General features: G+C 40.4%; 1 protein-coding gene across 1 annotated transcript in view; it reads right to left on the reverse strand.

The window, feature by feature from the left end:
- The window catches only part of hcrtr2 (hypocretin (orexin) receptor 2), an 86802-nt gene that overhangs the window by 36547 nt on the left and 27412 nt on the right, over window positions 1-22843 (reverse strand). Inside the window, exon 2 of the mRNA XM_052089694.1 lies at window positions 4666-4844. Coding sequence (XP_051945654.1) covers window positions 4666-4844 — 179 coding nt within the window. The remainder of the gene's footprint in view (window positions 1-4665; window positions 4845-22843) is intronic.

Raw genomic sequence — 22843 nt, forward strand, 5'->3', positions numbered from 1 at the left:
ATGAGTTACAGTGCACTCAAGATCTCCATTTTTATTTGTGCTAATTTTTGCTTTTGATTAAGTTTGGAGACATCCTACCATATATATATATATATATTAGTGTATATAAACTGATCAGGCACAACATTAAAATGACCTGCCTAATATTGTATAGCTCCCCCTCGTACTGCCAAAACAGCACCAACTCACATCTCAGAATACCATTCAGAGATTATATTCTTTTTACCACAATTGTACAGAGTGGTTATCTGAGTTACTGTAGACTTTGTCAGTTCAAACCAGTCTGGTCATTCTCTGTTGACATCTCTCATCAACAAGGTATTTCCGTCCGCAGAACTGCAGCTCACTGGATGTTTTTTGTTTCTGGCACCATTCTGAGTAAATTCTAGAGATTGTTGTGCATGGAAATTCTAGAAGATCAGTTACAGAAATACTCAAATCAGCCCATCTGACACCAAAAATAATCTGTGTGATTATATAATCAGACAATCGTGTGGCAGCAGTGCAGTGCATAAAATCATGCAGATACATATGTACGTGTTCACATCAACCATCAGAATGGGGGAAAAAATTTGATCTAATTTTTGGACTATGGCATGATTGTTGGTGTCAGATGGGCTGGTCATGTCTAAAAATTCTGGCCCACTTTACCAGTATCACCTCGGTATGACTCCAGTAAATTGGGACAGAGGAAACCTGATTCTGTAAACAATGTTTACAAATTATTTTGAATTACTTTCTTCATTTTCTGACATTTCTGACACTATCACAATATAAATCATTATATGTAACATTTACAAACATTAAGCAAATTTTTTATAAACATAACTAGATTTACCTCAGATTTCTGTCATTTTACAGTGGTTGTGAAATAAGTTCATCAAAAATCATCAAATAAAAAACTAAAAAAGTGAATTCTTTACTGCCCATTAAAGATGGTTAACCATTTAAGGAAATACAAAATGTGATCAAGCTAAAAGGCCCCTCTTTACCCATATTCAGATCAATTGAGTCAAGTGTTAAAAGTACACTAGCATATATGTAACTGGTCCTGCTCGAACACTCCGAGCGGGATTCAAACTGGTGTCAGCAGCATGGGAGGCAGGTGTGCAAATGAGGAGCCTAAATGCTACAGCCTCTGGCATCAGTCACTAGTGTGCCTCTTGAAGCCAGGGGATTGAGGTTTACACATACCGCACAGCTATCATGTACCATTTGGCTACCGTTATATATAGATGACTTCAGTCCATAAGACATAGACTAATATTTTATGAGGTTACCCTGGCGGGATGCCACACTTTCATGTAGTGCAGTATATCTCCATGGGAAACTTTTTCCAAAACAGATCAGGCATCTCAAAGAGTATTTCAAACATTTTAAGATGTTGATGTGAGTTAGATGTGTAAGCAAAGCAATTTCTTGAAAAAGCGCAAATCGCCTCTAGCAGCAGAATCTGGTCTACTGACATGTCACAAATTATAGATGTGATCAAAGATGTCAAATCTGAAAACATTTCAAACTTCATTTCAATATAGATACATTCTTAATCAGTATTTTTGTCTTATTTCCAGTAAAAATATTTCAACATTATTTAAAGAAATTAAATTGACTTTTAACACCACCGGCAAATTATGCATGTATGTGTTTATTTATTTGTTTAATTTCACATCTAACAAACTTTTCTAAGGTTATAAAAAGACAATAAAAACAAAGAAAACAAAAATACAAATCATATAACTTTATCGCAGTAACTCCACTATTGTTGGAGACTTTTGCTCACAGAATATATTAATCATGGGCGGGAATGGCCTGGGCCTAGGATGCCGGCATGATGGCATTCACGATCCAGTGGGCAAGCCTCTGTTTGGATACAGCATTCCCTTTCCGCTGCCCACCAAAGCAGACAAAGAGCTGCTCAGATTATCTAGAGCGTATGCTCCAAATAGTTGCGCAAATCAAAAACCAGACACCGCAACGATAAGGCTGGATCTGCCTCCTCCCAGGGCAGCTTCGCTTGCAGGCTCACCACCTGACCCCTAAAGGGGTCGTGGGAACCTTGGGCACATAGCCCAGTCAGGGTCTCAAGACCAAGTGAGAACAGTCTGGACCCAACTCCAGGCAGGGGTCTACAGGTCTCCAACCCTCTTGATGGATTTCGTGAGCGTAGTCAGGAGTGCCATCTTCATAGAGAGGGCTTCCAGCTCGACTGGCTGTAGGGGCTCAACGAGACTCTCCGAAGGCCCAGAAGGACCACAGAGAGATTCTGGTGTGCGTGTGTGTGTGTGTGAGTTCAGAGGTAACCGAGGCCTTCAAGAAAGACCCCTGGTGTCGCTTCATTCAACACAACGTCAATTGTGTAATCTAGATGTTATCTGACAATACTAATATTTTAAATATCTAAAATTCCTTTCAAAAATATGTAATCACCTGAGAAGCAGCATATAAGATATTAAGACTTGCTTTTAGAGAATAGATCTTGAATTTAAGTATATTTTGTCTTTACTGCACTTTCAGAAGTATAACCTAGTGAAAAAAATATACTTAATATATACAAAAAACACTTATATTTGTCTCTTAAAGCAAGTCTAAATATCTTATATGTTGCTTCTCAAGTAAATAATTTTTTTGACAGTTTGAAATGGAAAAAAAGACAAAAACACTTGATAACAATAGGATTTTTTTTACAGTGAATTTTTCACTGAATTCAATTTAATACAAATCTTTTTTTCTTTAATTCATTGAATGTCATTTAGAGGTATTTTTAAAATATTATTTTGTCCACTTTATTGTTAGCAAGCACGTCTAATACAACCTTTTAACTCTTAAAACTGAATAATCAGTTAAGTGCTAATGATTAATCATTGCAATTATCGCAGAATAATCATTCTAATAATCGTTGGATTAGTCGATTATCAAACTAATCATAAGTTACAGCCTGAACATTTTGTGTTCTTTCAGACAAACTACCATGACTACATTTTGATAGAAGTGAAATTAAATAAGTAATATAAAAATTTACTAAAACTTAAATGAGTAAAATTAACCTTAAAAAAATAACAAAAGTTGGAAGTGGTTTGTTTGTAACCCGTGTGCTGAGTTCCTCATTGGCTACCACTCCTTATGTTCCCAGGTCAAATTGACAAACCAATTTAAATATTAATATGACAAAATATTGCAAGAGATCTTTTCTTTTTTCAACTATATTTCTAGTAACAAGAACAGGTTTTGTGTCTCTTTTGGAAATTATTGACAATAGGCCTAAATTACCTACCTTATCTAATGAAAATCAATATGTATATAAAAAAAGCATTTTTCTATGGACAGTTTTACTATATAAAATACCATGCATATAAGTTTGTGTCCTGTTGATCACAAGCACATTTGAGATAATCTAATGGTTGGATAACCTATTGAACACATTTTGTTTTTAGTAACCTCAAGCATTAATTTTTAATGGCCAGATATTCCTGACTGACCACAGGTGTGTGTGTGTGTGTGTGTGTGTGTCTGAGCACATACACACGCACACACACCCTACAAAACCCCACATGCCCTTTGGATTCCCAGGAAATCACTGAACCTTTTCTGCATTACTAAAAATCTTACAAACATTCAGAGCTTGCCTAGAGAACCAAAGGAAGGGGTCGAATGAGTGTGTACACATATCCGAGGACGCTATGTTTGCACCTATGTGCTCAGCAGATGTTTGGACAGGCTCCTGAACACTAATGTTTTTATGAGTTATCATTTACAATGGCCGGCCATATTTATCAAGTAAAATAAAACTGTCCGGGTCAAAATGACCAGAACACAACATAAGTTTTACACCATATACTTAATTGAAAACGTTGTGAAAATGAAATTCAAAGTATAGTTTATTACCAAATTTTGTATTGTTTTTCTAACATAAAAAAATTAATGCCATTTAATGTGATTGGTTGGAAAGTTTCTTCATTAGATATGGATATTTAGATTGAACTAATTCAGTATAGGCATTGATAAATCGCATTCAGAAGATATGGTCAATGTTGTTGCTTTTAACCCTATAAATAAATGTCACAAGCTGGTGTGCTCACAATACAACTGCAATAAAATAAATAGAAAAATCTTAGCACAGTGACTTTAGCTGGAAAATGTTTATTAGCTCACAGCATTTCTGTCAAATACCTTCTTCAGGCATTATATTAATTATAAGATTATATCTAAAGATTTTTCCAGTTGAGAAGTTCCACCAATAATGCTGGTGATGCGCTAAACTGAACCAGTGAATGTTAACGGTGGTGGACCTCCTCCTGCTAGCATGAACTGAACAGTTTTAACAATAAATCTTCATATCTACAATTCCTCAGTTTCTTTGTGACCACACCATCGTGTTTGTAAATCCTAAATATGATTTTAATGCACTTAATTTTAAAACCCTTTCATTACTGTTCTGTATATCCCTGTTCACATTTACTAGCACGTCTGAAGCTTTCCTTATGTGGTGTTTTCATGGCAGTGGATTATGGTAATTGTGAATGAACGTGCACACGCCCCCATTTACAAATATTTGGAATTCCCAAAATTACACGCATTTAATTTACAAATCTGACAGGTACGTAGCATCTGTGGAGGAACATTTTGTTATACAGTGCCAAATCAGTAAATAAAAGTCAGTTGCCTTACCTGTAAGTAAGGTAGTATCTTACACAGCGTCTGCCCTAAGAACCAGGTTTCTGTGATGTCCACCACAAGACTTGCAGGAAGACATGTGATCGTGACCAGGATGTCAGCGAAGGACAGGTTAACAATGAAGTAGTTGGTCACAGTACGCATGTGATGATTTTTACAAACTGCAAAACAAACTAACAAGAAAAGAAGTCTTTGAAGAAAACTTCGTAACAATCTTTGTCAGCACAGATTATTGCTTCTAATGCAAAAACTTGAAACATGCAACATGACAAAAGAGGTTTGTGCACTGTGTTCATTACCTGCTCAATATTCATCCTAAAAATTGGAAACACGTGAATGCTGCTGCACAAAATCCATGGAACTTCAAAAGGACACTATTACACTCATATGGGATGTAACCAAACATACCTCGCTGTCTTGATCTGTACATTGAACTACCCGATGAAGAGTAACTGATATCAAACACTGTATGTACATTCCTGTAAATAGTTTTGGATGGAAAGAGCAGCAAATACACGTAAATGTAGACATCTCATGAATACAGCATGAAATAGCCGTGGATTATCAGACGCCCTGACACAATCACAGATAAACAGCCGTGAGAGATCAATTGCTTAATGTTGTTTGGAGTACATAGCTAATGAAATCCATAATGTAGAGGTCATCGTAAAAATGAGCACAGCAAAATTTATGCTTTGTGTCACACACTACAGAAAACTGTTGCAGCTCTGATTCTTGAGTTCTGGGATGAAAATTGATACTAGACTAAAATAATTAAACTGTAACACTTTGTAAGGGAACAGATTTTTATATATCTATATATTTTTTTTTTCTGAAAATAGACATTTATTCACTTTATAACTTAAATCTTACTGCGATTTCTGTCAACTTCGTCACACACTAAAAGCATGCTGTTTTAATTTGATCCATCCAACAAGAGTGTAAAGTCTTTAATTATCTAATAATGGTGTTAAGTGATATTCTATTTATTTTTAATATTTTCTGTTTTCACACTATTCTGACAATTCTGACTGAGTTAAATATGACAAAATTCTATATATTTTCATCTTAACCTTGTGTTGTACACTGGAGACATTTAGTTTTTTCCTCAGTTGAAGCTGCCTCTCTAACCTAGGCTAAATTGCCAAAATTATTCCACAAGTCTTAAAAGAATTTATCACAATGGGATGACAGTGTTGACATGTTGAAGCTGTGACAGCAGAGACATAAACATTGTTTGTTTTAAATATATAAAAAATAATCTCGGTTACAATCATAACCTCCATTCCCTGATGGAGGCAACGAGACTTTGTGTCGATGTAGTGACACTAGTGGTCGCTCTTGGGAGCCTCAAATACCTCAGATCTTTGAGAAAAGGCCAATGAAAATTGGTGAGTGGAATTTGTATGCCACTCCCCCGGACATATGGGTATAAAAGGAGCTGGATCGCAACCACTCATTCAGGTTTTGTGCTGAGGAGCCGAGACAGGGTCCCGGAAATTTCAGTGGGTAGTACAGCGGTGAGGCAAGGGGGACACAACGTCTCATTCCCTCCATCAGGAAACCGAGGTCACGGCAGTAACCGAGACATTCCCTATTTGTCACTCACTTGATGTTGTGTCTATGTAGTGACACTTGTGGTCCCTATACAAAACAGCACAACTAGCTGAACTGTGTAACGTGAGCTACCAATACCAGCTGCAGCCTTCCGCGCCAGCTGCAGCCTTTTCTCCCTATGTTTTCTTACCACTAGGCCGTAGGGTGTAGACGTTTTACATTTAATATGAAGGTAAACATTAGTCCAAGATGTCTGCGCCCTTGTTGTCAATATCGAGTAGTGAAGAAGAGGAAATTACGGCCAGACCTCATTCAAAAGTCCGTAAAAAGTATTTTAAACAATGCTACATGCATCTCACGTCCATAAAGAAAGAAGAAACATAGGATTTTACAGGCAATATACATTCAGAAAATGCGTCAAACGGTGGCATGGTTTGCAAGGTGAGAATCAGAGAATAGCAGAAACATACAAACATTGTCTAGAAATCAAGTTTGACAATGTTCCCGAAGACGCTGGGTTTCACTCCACTTGCTACAGGCATTTCATTGACAAAAAGTGCTTGGATGCAGCCGAGAAACGGGCCACACAGCGTCCTGAAACTCAAGATCAAGGCCAGTCTGTGCCACTGGGTAGTAACGTCAGTATCGCTACAGTTTAATGTCCGACAAAGAAACTTAGGTCCAGGACCGGCCAGCCAGTAGCTTGTGCTGGTCCTGTGCTTCCTGCCTTGTGCATAATTTGTAAGAAAACGGACAAGTACATTACTATGGGAGGCAAACGCCAGAAGGACCATCTTTCACAGGCAGAAACATCGTCAGCAGGTAGGTAAAAACAACACACACACACACACACACACACACGTTAGAACTTTTATTCCCTTATGCTAGGTACCATGGCTAACTTTCAATTACAATTACATAATTTATGTAATGTTTATTTTACAGTCAGAGACAGATTTGCATTGTTTTGCATACAGCTACAGCCAGAACACTCAATATTGTTTAACTATTAACAAATTTTTTTATTAGTTTAATTAGTTTTTATTTATTTATTTACAGGCCAGTTGCTGAAAGCTGCTGAGATGAAGGAAGACACTAGCATTCTTGTGCATATTCGAGACAAAGACTGTGTGTCTCTGGATGTGTGATACCACAAGTCCTGTTATAGACAGTACACCAGGTTCTTGACAAAGTCTAGTGCATCAGTTACTGGGACCTCAGAAGAACAGTGAGTTATTAATATTTTATATTATTAAATAATAATTAATAATTCCCAATAATTTTTAATAATTTCAAAAGTAAAGCATTGACCATCTGTATTGTCGATTTGTCTGTAAACACAGTCTTGACTGCACAACTATTGCACCAGTAATTCAAAAAGATTTTTTTTGTGTGTGATTTGTTAAGGTAGAAGAAACTAGAAATCATTTTCTTGCTGAAGAATTTGCTACTATTTATACTACTACATTTAAAATTGAAGCCATTGTGCAATAGTTATGGCACATAAAGTAATACAACTTTTCTGTTTTTAATGTGTTTTCTTTTAAGAAATGAGCAAACCTTTGATGCCGGCTACAAGATCTTCTGTTAGAGGATCATCCGCCATAGAATAATTGTAAACCAAGAGGTGTTGACAATGACTCCGTTAAGAAGGAACTTTTTAAATCTGGTGAAAAAACATGAAGATCTTGATGCTTCAAACTACAGGTAATTTGAATACCACAAGTGTCTTTGGCATCTTTGGAAAGAACGTTTATGCAACATTCTTTTTCTGACAAAAATGGAATTCATAATAATCATAATCATATTTTATAACGTGTAGAATCTGTTAACAGTGTATTTTAACTTAAAAACAAATTCAGTGTGAATATATCTTTATTTATACCATTGTGATCATCTTTCATCTTTTTGATTCAGGCAGGATAAATTGAAGAGGAGGTTGGCCCGTGATTTTCCCCAGCTGGTGTTTCACTCCCCCAAGAAGCGCAACATAAGTGAGATGGTTTTCGTTGAGACATTGTCTGCAGATAAGCTGATAGACAGGCTACTTCATCCATCAGGTACAGAAACAACAGAGTCAACTGAGGTAACTAGCCAAAGTGACTGTGAAAACAGGGCTAGTGCAAAAGCTGGTCCACAAAGACCAACTTCAATGGCCTCCATCAATACTGCAGAGGACACAAGGACACTTTACAGTGTGGCATTAATATTAAAGATGCTTCTGTGTGACTCTCCCTGTATGAAATGCCCGTGGCCACCCACATCAGATGACTTAAATGTGAGCGAAGCAAAATCTGTCGTGCCAGCTGAACTATACAATCTGATTTCCTGGATTATTTGTGCAACTGAGGAACCAACACTGGCCCATTATGTTGATATTCCAGATGATTTGAACCTAAAAGTGATATCTATCTGTCAAGACATTGTGTATCTTGCATCTAAGGGCCGGAGACAGACCCCTAAATCATTGTGTCTGGGTCTAACGGTTCGCCATTTAACAGGTTCATCACAAATTGTGTCACTTCTAAATAGACTAGGACATTGTGCATCATGGGACACAGTTGTCAGTCTAGACACTAGCATTGCCCAACTTCAACTAGTAGAGGGCAGAGGCAAAATACCAAAGGGATTCTCAAAGAAGGTTCCTACAGTACTTGTGTGGGACAATATTGACTTTGGGGAGGAGACACTGTCAGGTCGTGGAACTACCCACCACACAAATGGGATTATGCTGCAAAGTTCTGTAGTTGAACCTGTGTCAACAACAAACAGACAACCTCTACAGAAGGGAGTTTCCTCATTGAAAGCACCCCCTAGCATCCCTGTAGAACAGTACCATCAGTCTAAAAGACAAGGACCACAGAACTTGTTTCATCAGGAAAGTGTTCCATTACAGGTGAACACATACAAATTGAACATGGTGTCTGCTGTACAAACTGAACTGGCATATGTTTTTGTAAAGTCCATAGATGCTGAAAGATGCACAATACCAAGCTGAACAGGTTTCCATACATTCTCTGAAAGGTATAATGTGTGCCCCTTCACCCGTTGGCAATGGATGGCACCTCGAGGATGGTGAGTTAACAGTGACCTGGATGACTAGAAATCCTGCCCCTGAAAGTGTGTTGCAGGCAGTCCACTGCAGTTGCAAGCATAGCAAATGTGAGACTGGAAGATGTTCCTGTATGTCTGCAAGACTGTCTTGTACTGATTTATGTCGGTTGCCAAAATTGTGCAAATGTTTCACAGGAAACAGAAGAAAGACCTACATGAGATGATGGCTCTGATAGTGATAGGGATGATACCGATGAGTAAATATGCGCTGTGTTATAATTTAAGTTGATTTTGAGCTGTAAAGAATCTGTTGTAGAATTGTATTTTTTTTTGGCAGCATTCAAAAATAAGGGGACAGTGTAGCATTTTGAGTCATTTCAGCCAACTTGGGCCAAAATGTGCTTATATTTGTATCTTTCTGTGATTACACAGTACCTACTGAAAATGTTTATGTATAAAACATCATAGTTTTGCTAAATTTATAATGTTTATGTTTAATTTTGCTTAGTGCCAATCCGTGAAGTTGAAGCATATTTTCTACAAATGTGCCATATTTCATGGTCTGCATTCACACTTGAGTATATAATGCCCCAAAACCTGTCTCAAGTGTTTAGGTACATGTATAAATGTCAGTTTGAGAGAGATTTTGTGTTGCTAAAATATATATAAATAAAGTTACAAACAAAACCAGCAGCATAAGATTTTTGTTTTTTCCAATTCACAATTATATACATTTATGGATTGTGACAAAAAACTGCAGGGTATTTTGCAGAGAACTTTTAACATAAAGTCGATAATGGTTTTGTCTATGCAAAAATTCATTTAAAAAGTAGTGCCCAGGTGTGGGAACGAAAATCATTTTCTAGCCACTTTTTCCTAATTCACCTTATGGCCTACACAGAGTATTTAGTTATTTGCCTGGGGCCATTTAAAGCTCAATATATGTGCTGGTGAAGGTGTTCTTTTCCTTTCCTATTCTTTCAGGGGAAAAAGACCTCACAGAGACCACATCCTGCTTGAAGGGTGCGTAACATGCCAATGTAGACAAAGAGCTGTTCAGAGCGCCTAAAGCTCTGCATGCAGTCCAAGTATATGTGCAAAGCACTCACCGGACACAGCAATGACCAGGCTGGGTCTGCCTCCTCCCGGGGCAGCGCTTGCAGTCTCACCACCTGATCCCTGAAGGGGGTCATGGGAACCTTGGGCACATAGACCGGATGGGGTCTCAGGATTACATGATAGTCTTCCTGACCGTACTACAGGCAAGTATCGCTGACAGAGAACACCTGCAGGTCCCCGACCCTCTTGATGGAAGTGAGCATGGTCTAGAGGGCGGTCTTCAATGAGACTACCTTCAAATCAAGACTCTATGGGTTCGAACGGGGCTCTCCGAAGGCCCAGAAGGACCATGGAGAGGTCCCATGAGGGAAAGAGGCAAGGCCTAGGAGGGTTCAACCTCTTGGCACCTCTCAGGAACCTGATAATCAAGTAGTGCTTTCCAAGAGACTTAACTTCCACTGCATCATTGTGTGCCGCTATAAAAGCTACGTGCACCTTCAAGGTGGAGGGGGACAGCCACCCCTCCAACTTCTCCTGCAGGAATGAAAGAACTGACCCGACTGCAAATCTCTGGGGGTCTTCGAATCGGGAAGAACACCACATCACAAACAATAGCCACTTCAGGGCATACAGCAGCCTCATGGAGGGAGCCCTGGCCTGACTAATCGTGTTTACCAGCGCAAGTGGTAGACCACTTAAGCTTCCTGCAGGGAGCTCTATGCCGGGCCGAGGACTCGCCTTGGCCTGGGGTGTATCCGCCTGGGCATTCACCACTGCAGGGTGATGCCCTCGGTGAACAGACGGGCCACACTGGGGCAAATGTGATGTATCGCCTCAGTCTGTTTCTCCACCGCCGAGAACTGCTGGGCAAAGTCCTCGATGGTGTCGCCAAATAGGCAGATCTGGGAGATGGTTACGTGCCTTGTAAGTGTGCCTCATCTCGAACCAGATTCAGCTATAGATGTCGTTCCTAGCGCCATGACCTTTGTCTCCCACTGTTCCTCTGGGAAGAAAGGGACCGGGGGGGGTCCCTGGCTGTGAGCAGCGCCCCGACCCCAGGAACCAAGTGAGCCGCGAGTGCCCAGGTGTGGGTGGAAGGTGCACTCGCGCCGACCTCAGACTGGGCGGGCACACCCAAGGATGCTACTCCAGTCGAGTCCTCGGCATCCGACATCACCAATGCACTCTCCAATTCAGCAATCGAAAGCTCATCCATCTCACAATCACCAAAAGAGTCATTAGGCTGCCACTGACAGAATTGGAATGAACGAGCGTGCTGGGGAATGAGTGGACCACGGGGGATTACCCGGCGGAACCAAACCCATTGGAGCCACCAAATCGCCTCCAGCATCAACCGGGCTGGCCTCGTACCCTTAGGTAGAAGGTCCAGCTGAAGTGGCTGTCCTCTTTAAGAAAGAAACTGCGACCGCAACGTTGCATGTTCATATTCTCGCAGTGAGTATCTGAACCATCCACGAAGGCTTCCTCAACGTGAATACGGGCCAGACACATGAGGCAGCAATCATGTCTGTCAGCGGTGGAGAGATAATGACCGCAATTAGAAACTACACAAATGCAGAAGGGCATATTTAAACAGATTAAGATAAGGGACCAAACATGTTTAGAAAAGTCTTTAGAAAAGTCTTTAAAGTCCTTAGAAAGACGTTCAAGTCAATGTGTTTGCTCAATTAGAGGAAATATACTGTTTTTGCAGGAATATATATATATATTCTCTTTTAAGCTGTCGAAGAGCCCAGGGGCATACTCTGCAGCAATCACTGCAGCAGGAGAGAAAGCAGCTGAAATGCGGCGTATATCCAACAGGAATTCGCTTCTTTCGAGGTGAATGGCAGAGAAGTACAGCTGTCTGCTGAATCAACCGCTTGGCTCCAAAGAAAAAATCTGAATGAGTGATTGCGAGCCAGCTCCTTTTATACCAGTATGTCTGGGGGAGTGGCATGCAAATTCCACTTGCCAATTCTCATTGGCCTTTTATTTGGGGCTCCCAAGATCGGCACAACATTGAGTGAGTGACAGATAGGGAAATAAAAATTACCAGACCATGTGTCCTACTGTTGCATGTCTACCATGAGCAGGAAGTGGGAAAGGGGTAGTTATAGCTTACCCTGACGTTGTCTGATTTATTCAGGGTTATAAAACAATCTGACAGAGCTGATGCAAAATAAGAACACAACTTCGATAGGCAATTTTATATGGAAAATATAATTACAATTTTACTTTATGTATTGTTTGATATCTTTCAGATCTCTACCTTTCAACTAATATTCATATTTATGAATTTGTTGCATTTTTAAACACTTTGTATTAGCATTCTGACCTCTTGCTGAGGACAGGTTAATTTGCATGTGCTTCCAAGTATGGAGCATGCATTTTAAAAAATTCTAATGAAATGATTTAAAAATGTAAGTAATAAATGCCCTGCGTGCACACATTTCCATTAGATTTAACTTTTTCATTATTTCTTGATTTGTTAACATAAAGAGGACTTTTGTTCATAGGACATGTTTTGTCCCTTATCTTAAGAATCAGTAAAAGGCTTTTTAATGACTAATAAGTCATAATGTATATGCAGTTATAGCAACATTCACCCAAAATGTGTCAAATAGTGAGCATTTTAACTTAAAATAAAACACTTCTACATAGTTATTTTAATCCAAACATTAAATGCTTCATGATTTAAGTCACAATGCAGCATCAAAATACTATTATAGTGAGTAGAAAAAACAAGGATTAATACCATTATGCTACAGCATTCATAACGTGAGGTACTGTAAGTGCCTCAAGAGTTAAGGGACCCACATAAGGACAGAGACATGGATACGTCCTGAGGATACAGCAACACCTGCTGCTCTCTCCAACAACTTCTCCTTCTCCCACACCCCTCGACATACTGGTAGGGGTGGGGGAACAGGTTTGCTCATTCATAATAACTGGACTTTTTCACCACAGGCTTCACTATGTAACAATACATCTTTTGAATTCCATGCCATTACTACAATGCAACCCACAAAATTACATGTTGTTGTCATCTATCGCCCCTCAGGTCAGCTGACAAGCTTTCTTGAGGAATTGGATGTCCTGCTGTCCTCCTTGCCAGAGGATGGCAGGCCACTTGTGGTTCTTGGTGATTTCAACATACACCAAGACAAACCCCAGGCCATTGAACTGAATACTCTTCTGGCCTCATTTGACTTGGAAAGACTACACACCACAGCAACTCACAGGTCGGGCAACCAGCTGGACCTCATTTTTACACGTAACTGTACCACCTCTAATATTCTTGTTACACCTTTACATGTCTCTGATCACTACTTTGTTCAATTCAACATGATTCTCCCATCCACTGTAAAACCGACCCCACCTTTGGTTTCCTTTCGCCGTAACCTCCGTTCCCTCTCACCCTCTCACCTTTCCACTGATGTCTCTGCCTCTCTTCCCACAATAAATGTATTTTCCATGCTTGATGTAAACACTGCCACAGACACACTTAGCTCTACTTTAACAACCTGTCTAGACAATATCTGTCCTCTCTCCTCTAGACCAGCACGGACTACACCACCCAGCCCCTGGCTGTCTGACGTCCTTCGTGAACATCGGACTGATCTCAGGGCAGCTGAGAGGAGATGGCGGAAATCTAAAGATCCAGCTGATCTAGGTAAATATCAGCTTCTGCTTGCAACTTTTTCAAATAACGTTAAAACTGCAAAAACTTCATATTACCAGACCAAGATAAACAGCACCACAGACACTCGTAGCTTGTTTAGAACATTTAACACACTTCTCTGCCCTCCCCCTCCACCACCTGACACATCACTGACAGCAGATATATTCACCACATTTTTTACTGATAAGGTTACAGCCATCAGCAATACATTCACAGCACCACACCCTGTCAAACACCTGGCTCCTGTATGCAACCCTTCTTTTCCTATGTTCTCTCCTTTAACTGACACTGAGGTCTCAAAACTCCTCCACTCCAACCACCCCACAACCTGTTCCCTTGACCCCATTCCATCACACCTTCTCCAGGCCATCTCTCCGTCCATCCTACCGGCACTTACACACATAATTAACACATCCCTTCTTGCAGGCACTTTTCCCACTACATTTAAGCAGGCTCGAGTAACCCCACTGCTGAAAAAACCTGCACTTAACCCCACACAGATAGAACACTACAGACCAGTCTCTCTCATCCCATTCATGGCAAAAACACTTGAAAGGGCAGTTTTCAATCAGATCTCCGCCTATCTCTCACAGAACAATCTGCTGGATGACAATCAGTCAGGCTTCAAAAGTGGACACTCCACTGAGACTGCCCTGCTGTCTGTCATCGAGTCGCTGAGACAGGCGAAAGCTGAATCCAGATCATCCGTTCTGATTCTGCAGGACCTTTCTGCTGCCTTTGACACAGTCAACCATCAGATCCTACTCTCCACCCTCTCTAAACTGGGTATCACTGGAACTGTGCTTGACTGGTTCAACTCTTATCTCTCAGAAAGGTCCTTTGAGGTAGCATGGAGAGGGGAAGTATCCAAGCCACACCAGTTACTTACTGGGGTACCTCAGGGATCAGTGCTTGGGCCACTTCTCTTCTCCATATACACAACATCACTGGGACCCATCATTCAGTCACATGGTTTCTCTTACCACTGCTACGCTGATGACACGCAGCTCTACTTGTCTTTCCAGCCCAACGACACCACAGTGACCGCTCGAATCACTGCCTGTCTGGCAGACATCTCAGCCTGGATGAAGGAACACCACCTTCAACTCAACCCTGCCAAGACCGAACTCCTTGTCTTTCCAGCCAACCCAGCTGTTGAACACAACATCACCGTGCAGCTGGGTCCAACTACAGTTTCACCTTCCAAAACGGTCAGAAATCTAGGGGTAACCATTGATGATGAGCTAAATTTCACAGACCACATTTCAAAAACTGCAAGATCATGTAGATTTACACTCTACAATATCAGGAAGATAAGACCCTTCCTCTCTGTACATGCCACACAACTGCTCGTTCAGTCCCTTGTCATAACTAGACTGGACTACTGTAACGCTCTCATTGCAGGCCTTCCTGCATGTGCTATTAGACCCCTGCAAATGATCCAGAATGCAGCAGCACGTCTGGTCTTTTATGAACCTAAGAGAGCACATGTTACACCACTCTTTGCCTCTCTCCACTGGCTGCCTGTTCATGCACGTATTAAATTCAAGGCCCTGATGCTGGCATATAAAACAGTCACTGGGTCTGCTCCAGCATACCTAAAAACATTTATGCAGAGCTACGTTCACACCAGAAGCCTGCGGTCGGCTAAGGAACGTCGCCTTGTCGTACCAAAACAAAGAGGCACCAAAACACTTTCCCGGACTTTCAGTTTCATCATACCACGGTGGTGGAATGACCTTCCCAACTCAATCCGGGAAGCTAACTCATTCTCTATCTTCAAAAAACGGCTAAAAACACATCTTTTCCAAAAGCTCTTAACCGGTCACTAAATAAAAAAATAAAAAATAAAAAAATTTAAAAAATTTACATTTCTTGTTGCACTTAAATCTGTTTTGTATACTATTCTGATGATAGTGAAACTTTGTAATATGGCACTTTTTGTACCACTGTCTCCCTAAGATGATTCGCTGATGTTCTTCCTCTTTTGTAAGTCGCTTTGGATAAAAGTGTCTGCCAAATGAATAAATGTAAATATAAATAAGGCCAAATAAATTTAACTTGGAGTGTCCCCTGATGTTTCTTCAAAACAAGAATACTAGAAACATAAATTTCCCCCCCAAATGATTGCTGTGACACAATGCAACATTGACAATGTCCCAGTTTTCATCAATAATCAAAATGAGATTTTTTTGTTTTTGTATGTCCGAAAATTCTAAATATGCTCAAGTGCGCCTCACGCTGTTTTCTGACGGAACTTACAGACAGTGACTGAGTAGATCCTCATTTTTACCTCATAATAATGAAATTCTTCTTTGAGTTATGATTGTTGGTACACCTAAATTACTAACATAAAATCATTTTCAATCATAGAACAAGACCATTGCTAGAGGTTAACTAATATGTGCACAGTTAATATGCAGAATGTTTAGCCAGTATTTATCTAACACTACATGTTAGCTCACTAATAAACAGTTGTAAAGTTACATGGATGCTTTGTGAAGAAATATCTTTGTCCTTTTATTATGCTGTGCCTGTGACGAGCACCCTCCTTCAATAATTAAATACGCAAGCAATGTTGATAAACCATGCAGGGGTGTTAAACTCAGTTCCTGGAGAGCCGCAGCCCTGCCGAGTTTAGTTTCAGCCCTGCTACAAAATGCCTCCTTGTAATCTTAAAACACTCTTGAAGACCTTGATTAGCTGCTTCAGGTGTGTTTAATTAGGGTCTAACTTTGTTGAACTGTGGCCCTCCAGGAAAAGTTTGACACCCCTGAACCATGCTATGGGACACCTTCTGTGTGTCACGTGGTCTGAATCCCTTATACAATCACACCAATTTATTGGCTGATGGCACTTGTATCAGCCAATAATGTAATAACTACCGTTAATGTAAAAACTGCCAATAACGAAATACATTTTCCATTCTTAATGTAATAAAAGTCAATAATGTAATAACTTACTAATAATGTAATAACATTTCTGCACCAATAACTAAATAACTTTTTGCCCATAATGTAATAAGTTCTTACATTATTGACAGGGTTAATAAAAAATATAAAAAATGTATCACATTCTTGGCAGTTAACGGTAGTTATTACATTATTGGCTGCTACAGCACATATTGGGTTAGCTCACCTAAAAATGTAAATTGTCTCATCATTTACTCACCCTCATGCCATCCAAGATGTGTATGACTTTCTTTCATCTGCTGAACACAAACAATGATTTTTAGAAGAATTTATCAGCTATTTTGGTCCATACATAATTTAAGTGAATAAGTGCCAACATTTTTAAGCTCCAAAATCCACATAAGGGCACATAAAGTACTCGTGATGACTTGGTGAGAAACAGATAAATATTCACATTCTCCTTCTTCTGTTTTTGGTGATGCACATTCTGTATGCCTAACTGGGTAGGGGGGGAGAATTGAAAATAAAAATTACTTAAAAATGTATCTGTTTCTCACCCGCACCTATCAAATCATGACATGGATTTAACCACTGGAGGAATATGGATTAAATTTATGCTCCCTTTATATGGATTTTGGAGCAACACATTTTTGGCACCCATTCACTTGCATTGTGAGGACCTACAGAGCTGAAACATTCTTCTAAAAATCTAAATTTGTATTTTGCAGAAGAAAGGAAGTGATGCCTGGAGTAAATCATGAGAGAATAAAATTTTTTGGGTGAACTATCCCTTTAAGCAACGCTCCATACGATTCAGATTTTCTGTAAAAAGCACAAGCCTATGCAGTTACTTGAGAATATGGCAAGCTACGCTGCATCCCGTTCCCCTCAGTGAACCAAGGTCACATATGTGACCAAGACGTTCCCTTTCGTGGAACTCGAGCTTCGTATGAATGCTATGGGAACAATATACATTCACGCCATGCAAACAATAGCTGCCCACTCTCTAAGCCTGTGTGGCAAGCATACAGCGGTGCACAAGCAAGCAAAAGCATCAGAATAAAATTAATTATGTATTTACTCCGGTTCCAACAGAGAGGAACAGGAGTCAAACCCTCGTCCAGATTATAAAATCTAACAAATGTATATGGAGAGTACCACCTTGCCACAAGAATGCACCTCTAGCCAAAGCCCATGAGGATACCATGCCCCTCCTAGAATGGGCTTGAATACCTGAAGGTGAAGTTAAACTGCACACTTCGTAAGCAGTGTTGGGTAAGTTACTCTAAAAGGTAATTAACAACTAACTACTAATTACATAATTTACAGTGTAATTATATTACAGTGCTAATTACTTTGTCTGAAAAGTAATAACTTTCAAAAACCCTTATCAGCCTCGACCAGATGAAAAATACAAGGATAGATTTGAAACTGTTCTTTTAATTCTTTCAAATAAATCATACAAAATAAAATAAATTATTCATGAACTGGCCAAAGAATTTAAGGGGGCAGCGTAAAATTTGAAAACATATTTAAAACATAAGACATTCAATTTTGATTTTAAATTCACCATTGTTTTATATAGAATTGTTCTATAGTCCATACAGAATTTAAAACAATTACATCAAAAGTAACTGTAATTAAATTAATGAAAAATTAACAGTAATCCCTTACTTTACTTTTTCAAAGAAAAAGTAATTTAATTACTGTAATTAATTTCTTAGTAATGCATTACACCCAACACTGCCACCAAAGCAAACAAACAACTGCTTTGACTTACGCCACAGGCTAGTACAGTCAACATAAATTTGCAGTACCCAACCTGAGCAAAGCATATGTAACAATTCATGCTCCGACTCAAATGGTGGAAGAGAGAAGAACTTTAAATTAATGGTCTGCGAATTAAATAAACAAAATTGGGCAAATAGCCCAAACGAGGTCTAAACACAAACTTTGAACACCCTGGTGCAAAATTCACCTACAAGGGATTGATCGACAGGGCATGCTAATCACAGACTCTCTTAAATAATGCCAACGCCACTAGCAGGGCTGTTTAAAGAGTCAAAAACTTACCAATAACTTTTGTCAAGGGCTCAAACGGGGCACCCGAGAGCACTAGAGTTCTGCATGGGCCTAAAATGAAACCCAAACCTGGCCGTACCCATGACCAGGTGGCCTGGCCACTGTCATATTATAAGCCTCAACCCGACACAAACCCAAATTCGCTCACTAACTTTATAATTTCTTCTCCTAACTAGTACTGTTCCAATTGGATATATTTTTTGTAAGCATATAGGCAACATTTGTAACAGTATTGAAACAGTAAACATACAATAAGGCAAGGCAGCACCTCATTACACTAGAGCATAATGGAAACAGACTTACTGTTCATGTACTGAAACTTTGCTTGGTGCAGAAATATCTGGTATAAAATGAAAAAAATTCAACAGTCCCCTGTATACAGCCTGAACTTGTTCAGAACATTGAAAAGGGCCATGGACAGGACAAAAGGTCTAAGCCTGCTTACACCATGCATAAAACAAGAGACAAGAGGATGTCTACTAACAGAGACTCCATTGATAAGCACATGTTCAGCTGCTTTAGCGACAACGTATATTTTAAGTGTTGTCCGGGTAACCCCGGCCACGAAACACTCCTGCAAAAAATTCCAGCACTGTACCAACAGGGCAGTGAAATGGATTTACACATTGTGTTGGACACCAAGAAGTGAAAATATACCACTTAAACATATATAGCCTCCTTGTTGATGAAGCTCTAGCCTTTGGAATGGTATCAATCACAGTGGGGGATAAACAATCATTCAAAATAGCACCCGTTGAGGCACAACACCCATAACTTCCATAAAAGTGCACTGATGCCCACTGGTGTCAGGGGCGAAGGAGAAAGCTAGAGGGGACAGTGTGACATCTTGTTCGAAGCGATCAGGTCCACTTCCGCTCTGTCAAACCTCCTCCAAATTTGATCCACAATCTGAGGGATGTGATGTCAATTCTCTGGGTATCAGACCCTGTCTGGACAGGTGATCCACCCCTAAATTCAACTGGCCAGATCATGTGTGGCTTGTAGAGAAAATACATTGTTCTGTGCCCACAGAAGGATACAATGTGCCAGTCTCAGCATGGCATGAGCAGCACCATGAGCATCTCCAGACAATGTATGTGTCAATCCAGTGGCTGGCATGCACAGTGCACAACCCATGGAGGAGGAATCTGTCAATTTGTCAAAGCCTGGCAGTATCCATGCATGACTCAGTGGTTGAAGTCCCTTTGTGGAGTTCATCCATCACTAAAAAAGCCCAGGGGAATGACAGCGGACACCGCAATCATGAGTCTCAAATGCCTGTGAAATTTTCTTGCAGGGAGAACACATCACATTCTGAACATCGCTAGACACTGGCATAATGACAGAACACAACTGGAGACAGGCATGCCTGCATCGGCCACGAGTCTAGCTTCATACCTAGAAACATAGTCTGTTGCCTTGGCAACAGGATGCACTTGTCTAGATTCACTCGCAGCCCTAGATTTCTCAAATGGCTGAGAATGACATCTTGTGTTGGGAAGCCAACACCAACAAATAGTCAAGATAAAACAAAGCCTCAAGGGCATCAGAGCTGCATCCATGCATTTCATGAAAGTGCGTAGTGCAAGAATTATATATTTTTTTTAAATGGAAGGACCCACAAAAGCAAATCTGATAAAGTGCCTGTGCTTCGGCACAATTTCAATATGGAAATAAGCATCCTTCAATCTACTGTCACAAAACAGTCCCCTGGCTGTACTTAGAGTGAAATTCAAATGTCTCAAATCCAGAATGGGACGCAAGCCTCCATGATAGGACCATGATCTATCATTCGAATGACATCAATTCGAAACATTTTACAACTGCTCCCAAGCCACTAGATGGGCAGACAGAGGAATTAATGCATGGCTAACTCCTATAGCGCAATGTGTAAACACTAGATGCTGCTCTTGGCTTACTTTTAGTGGCTGTTCAACAATCAGTGGCACAGTGGATGACCCCTGTGCCTTTGCTACTGCAGTAAATTGAAAGAGAGAAAATAATGTCTTGCTTGTATTGCTTGTTTGTGTTTGTCCAATGAAGGCGCCTCGGTGTGGAGCTCTCCAATTCTTTTGTTATATTTGTTTGTTTGTCCTGTGTTTAGTAATCTTTTTCCAGTCAGTTTTACCAGGGACAAACTGCTGAACATTCGGCAGCACATACCAGATAATCTTTTCCCGGTTTTTTAATATTCTGGCATTTTGCTGGACATTTTAGTCAGAGGCGCAGCTGTGTTGTTTAAACGTGCTACGAGACGCAGGCGAGGGACACGAGCCGCGCGCTGGTCAAGCTCTGTCAGCGCTTGAACAGCAATGTCGTGCATTCATCTAGCGAATCTCCACTCTCTTCCCAACAAAACGGATGAACTACATCTCCTCACACATACAAATAAGGACGTTTCAGACTCTGCTGCACTGTGCTTCACAGAAACCTGGCTGAGTGAAGCCATTCCGGACAGAGCGTTACATCTGCCGGGCTTCCAGCTGTTCAGAGCAGATTGCATTGAGGAGTTAACGGGAAAACGAGAAAACGAAAGTTGGTGTACAGATGTAACAACTTTAAAGAGTATGTACTGTCCTAATTTGGAAGCGCTCTTTATTAACTGTAAGCCTTTCTACTCGCCACATAAGTTTCCTAGTTTATTCTGGTGTGTGTTTACATCACTCCAAACGAGTCTGGGAACATAGCGCTGCAACAGCTGGCTGATCAAATCACAGACACCGAACAACAATACCCGGACTCAGTTATTATTATTATTGGGGATTTTAACAAAGCAAATCTCACACGTGAACATCCCAAATACAGACAGCACATTACATGCCCCACCAGAGACAGGGACATTCTGGATCATTGCTAGACAACAATAAAGGATGCATATCGCTCTGTCCCACGTGCAGCTTTGGGACTCTCTGATCACTGTCTGGTTCATCTTCTTCCGACCTACTGGCAGAAATTAAAATGAACAAAGCCAGTTGTAAGGACTGTAAAGAGCTGGACCACTGAAGCAGAGTGGGAACTACAAGCCTGCTTTGACTGCACTGATTGGAGTGTTTTTGAAGCTGCAGCTACAGACCTGGACGAGCTCACAGATACTGTTACATCATATATCAGTTTCTGTGAAGACATGTGCTGCCCTACTAGGACGTTTTTATCATTCAACAATGATAAACCATGGTTTACAGGAAAACTCAGCTTCAAAGACAGCTTCACCATGCCAAAGAGAACGCTAACAGGGGTGGGAATAAAGTATTGTATAATCAGGCCAGGAACACGCTGAATAAGGAAATCAGATTGGCTAAATGAATCTACTCTGAGAAGCTGGAAAACAAGTTTTCAGCTAATGACCCTGCATCAGTGTGGAGTGGCCTGAAACAACTTACTAATTACAGGACTCCTACCCCCAGCCCTGTGGTGGACCAACGACTGGCTGATGATCTGAATGTGTTTTACTGCAGATTTGAAAGGCCCAATCTCACACCCCACACCCACTCTGACCTTCACTACACACCAACACCTCCTGCAACCCCCCTTCACCCCCCTCCTGCTACTCAACCTGCACTCAAGATCTGTGAAGATGATGTGTGCCGTGTCTTTCATAAGCAAAAGATGAGGAAGGCATCTGGACCAGATGGCGTCTCACCAGCGTGCCTCTGATCCTGTACTAACCAACTGGCCCCCATCTTCACACTGATCTTCAATAGATCACTGGAGTAATGTGAAGTCCCATGCTGCTTCAAACGCTCAGTTATTATCCCTGTCACTAAGAAACCAAAAATCATGGGACTTAATGACTACAGACCTGTCACCCTGACGTCTGTGGTCA

Source organism: Xyrauchen texanus, chromosome 24, assembly GCF_025860055.1.
Source record: "Xyrauchen texanus isolate HMW12.3.18 chromosome 24, RBS_HiC_50CHRs, whole genome shotgun sequence".
NCBI classification, from domain to species: domain Eukaryota; kingdom Metazoa; phylum Chordata; class Actinopteri; order Cypriniformes; family Catostomidae; genus Xyrauchen; species Xyrauchen texanus.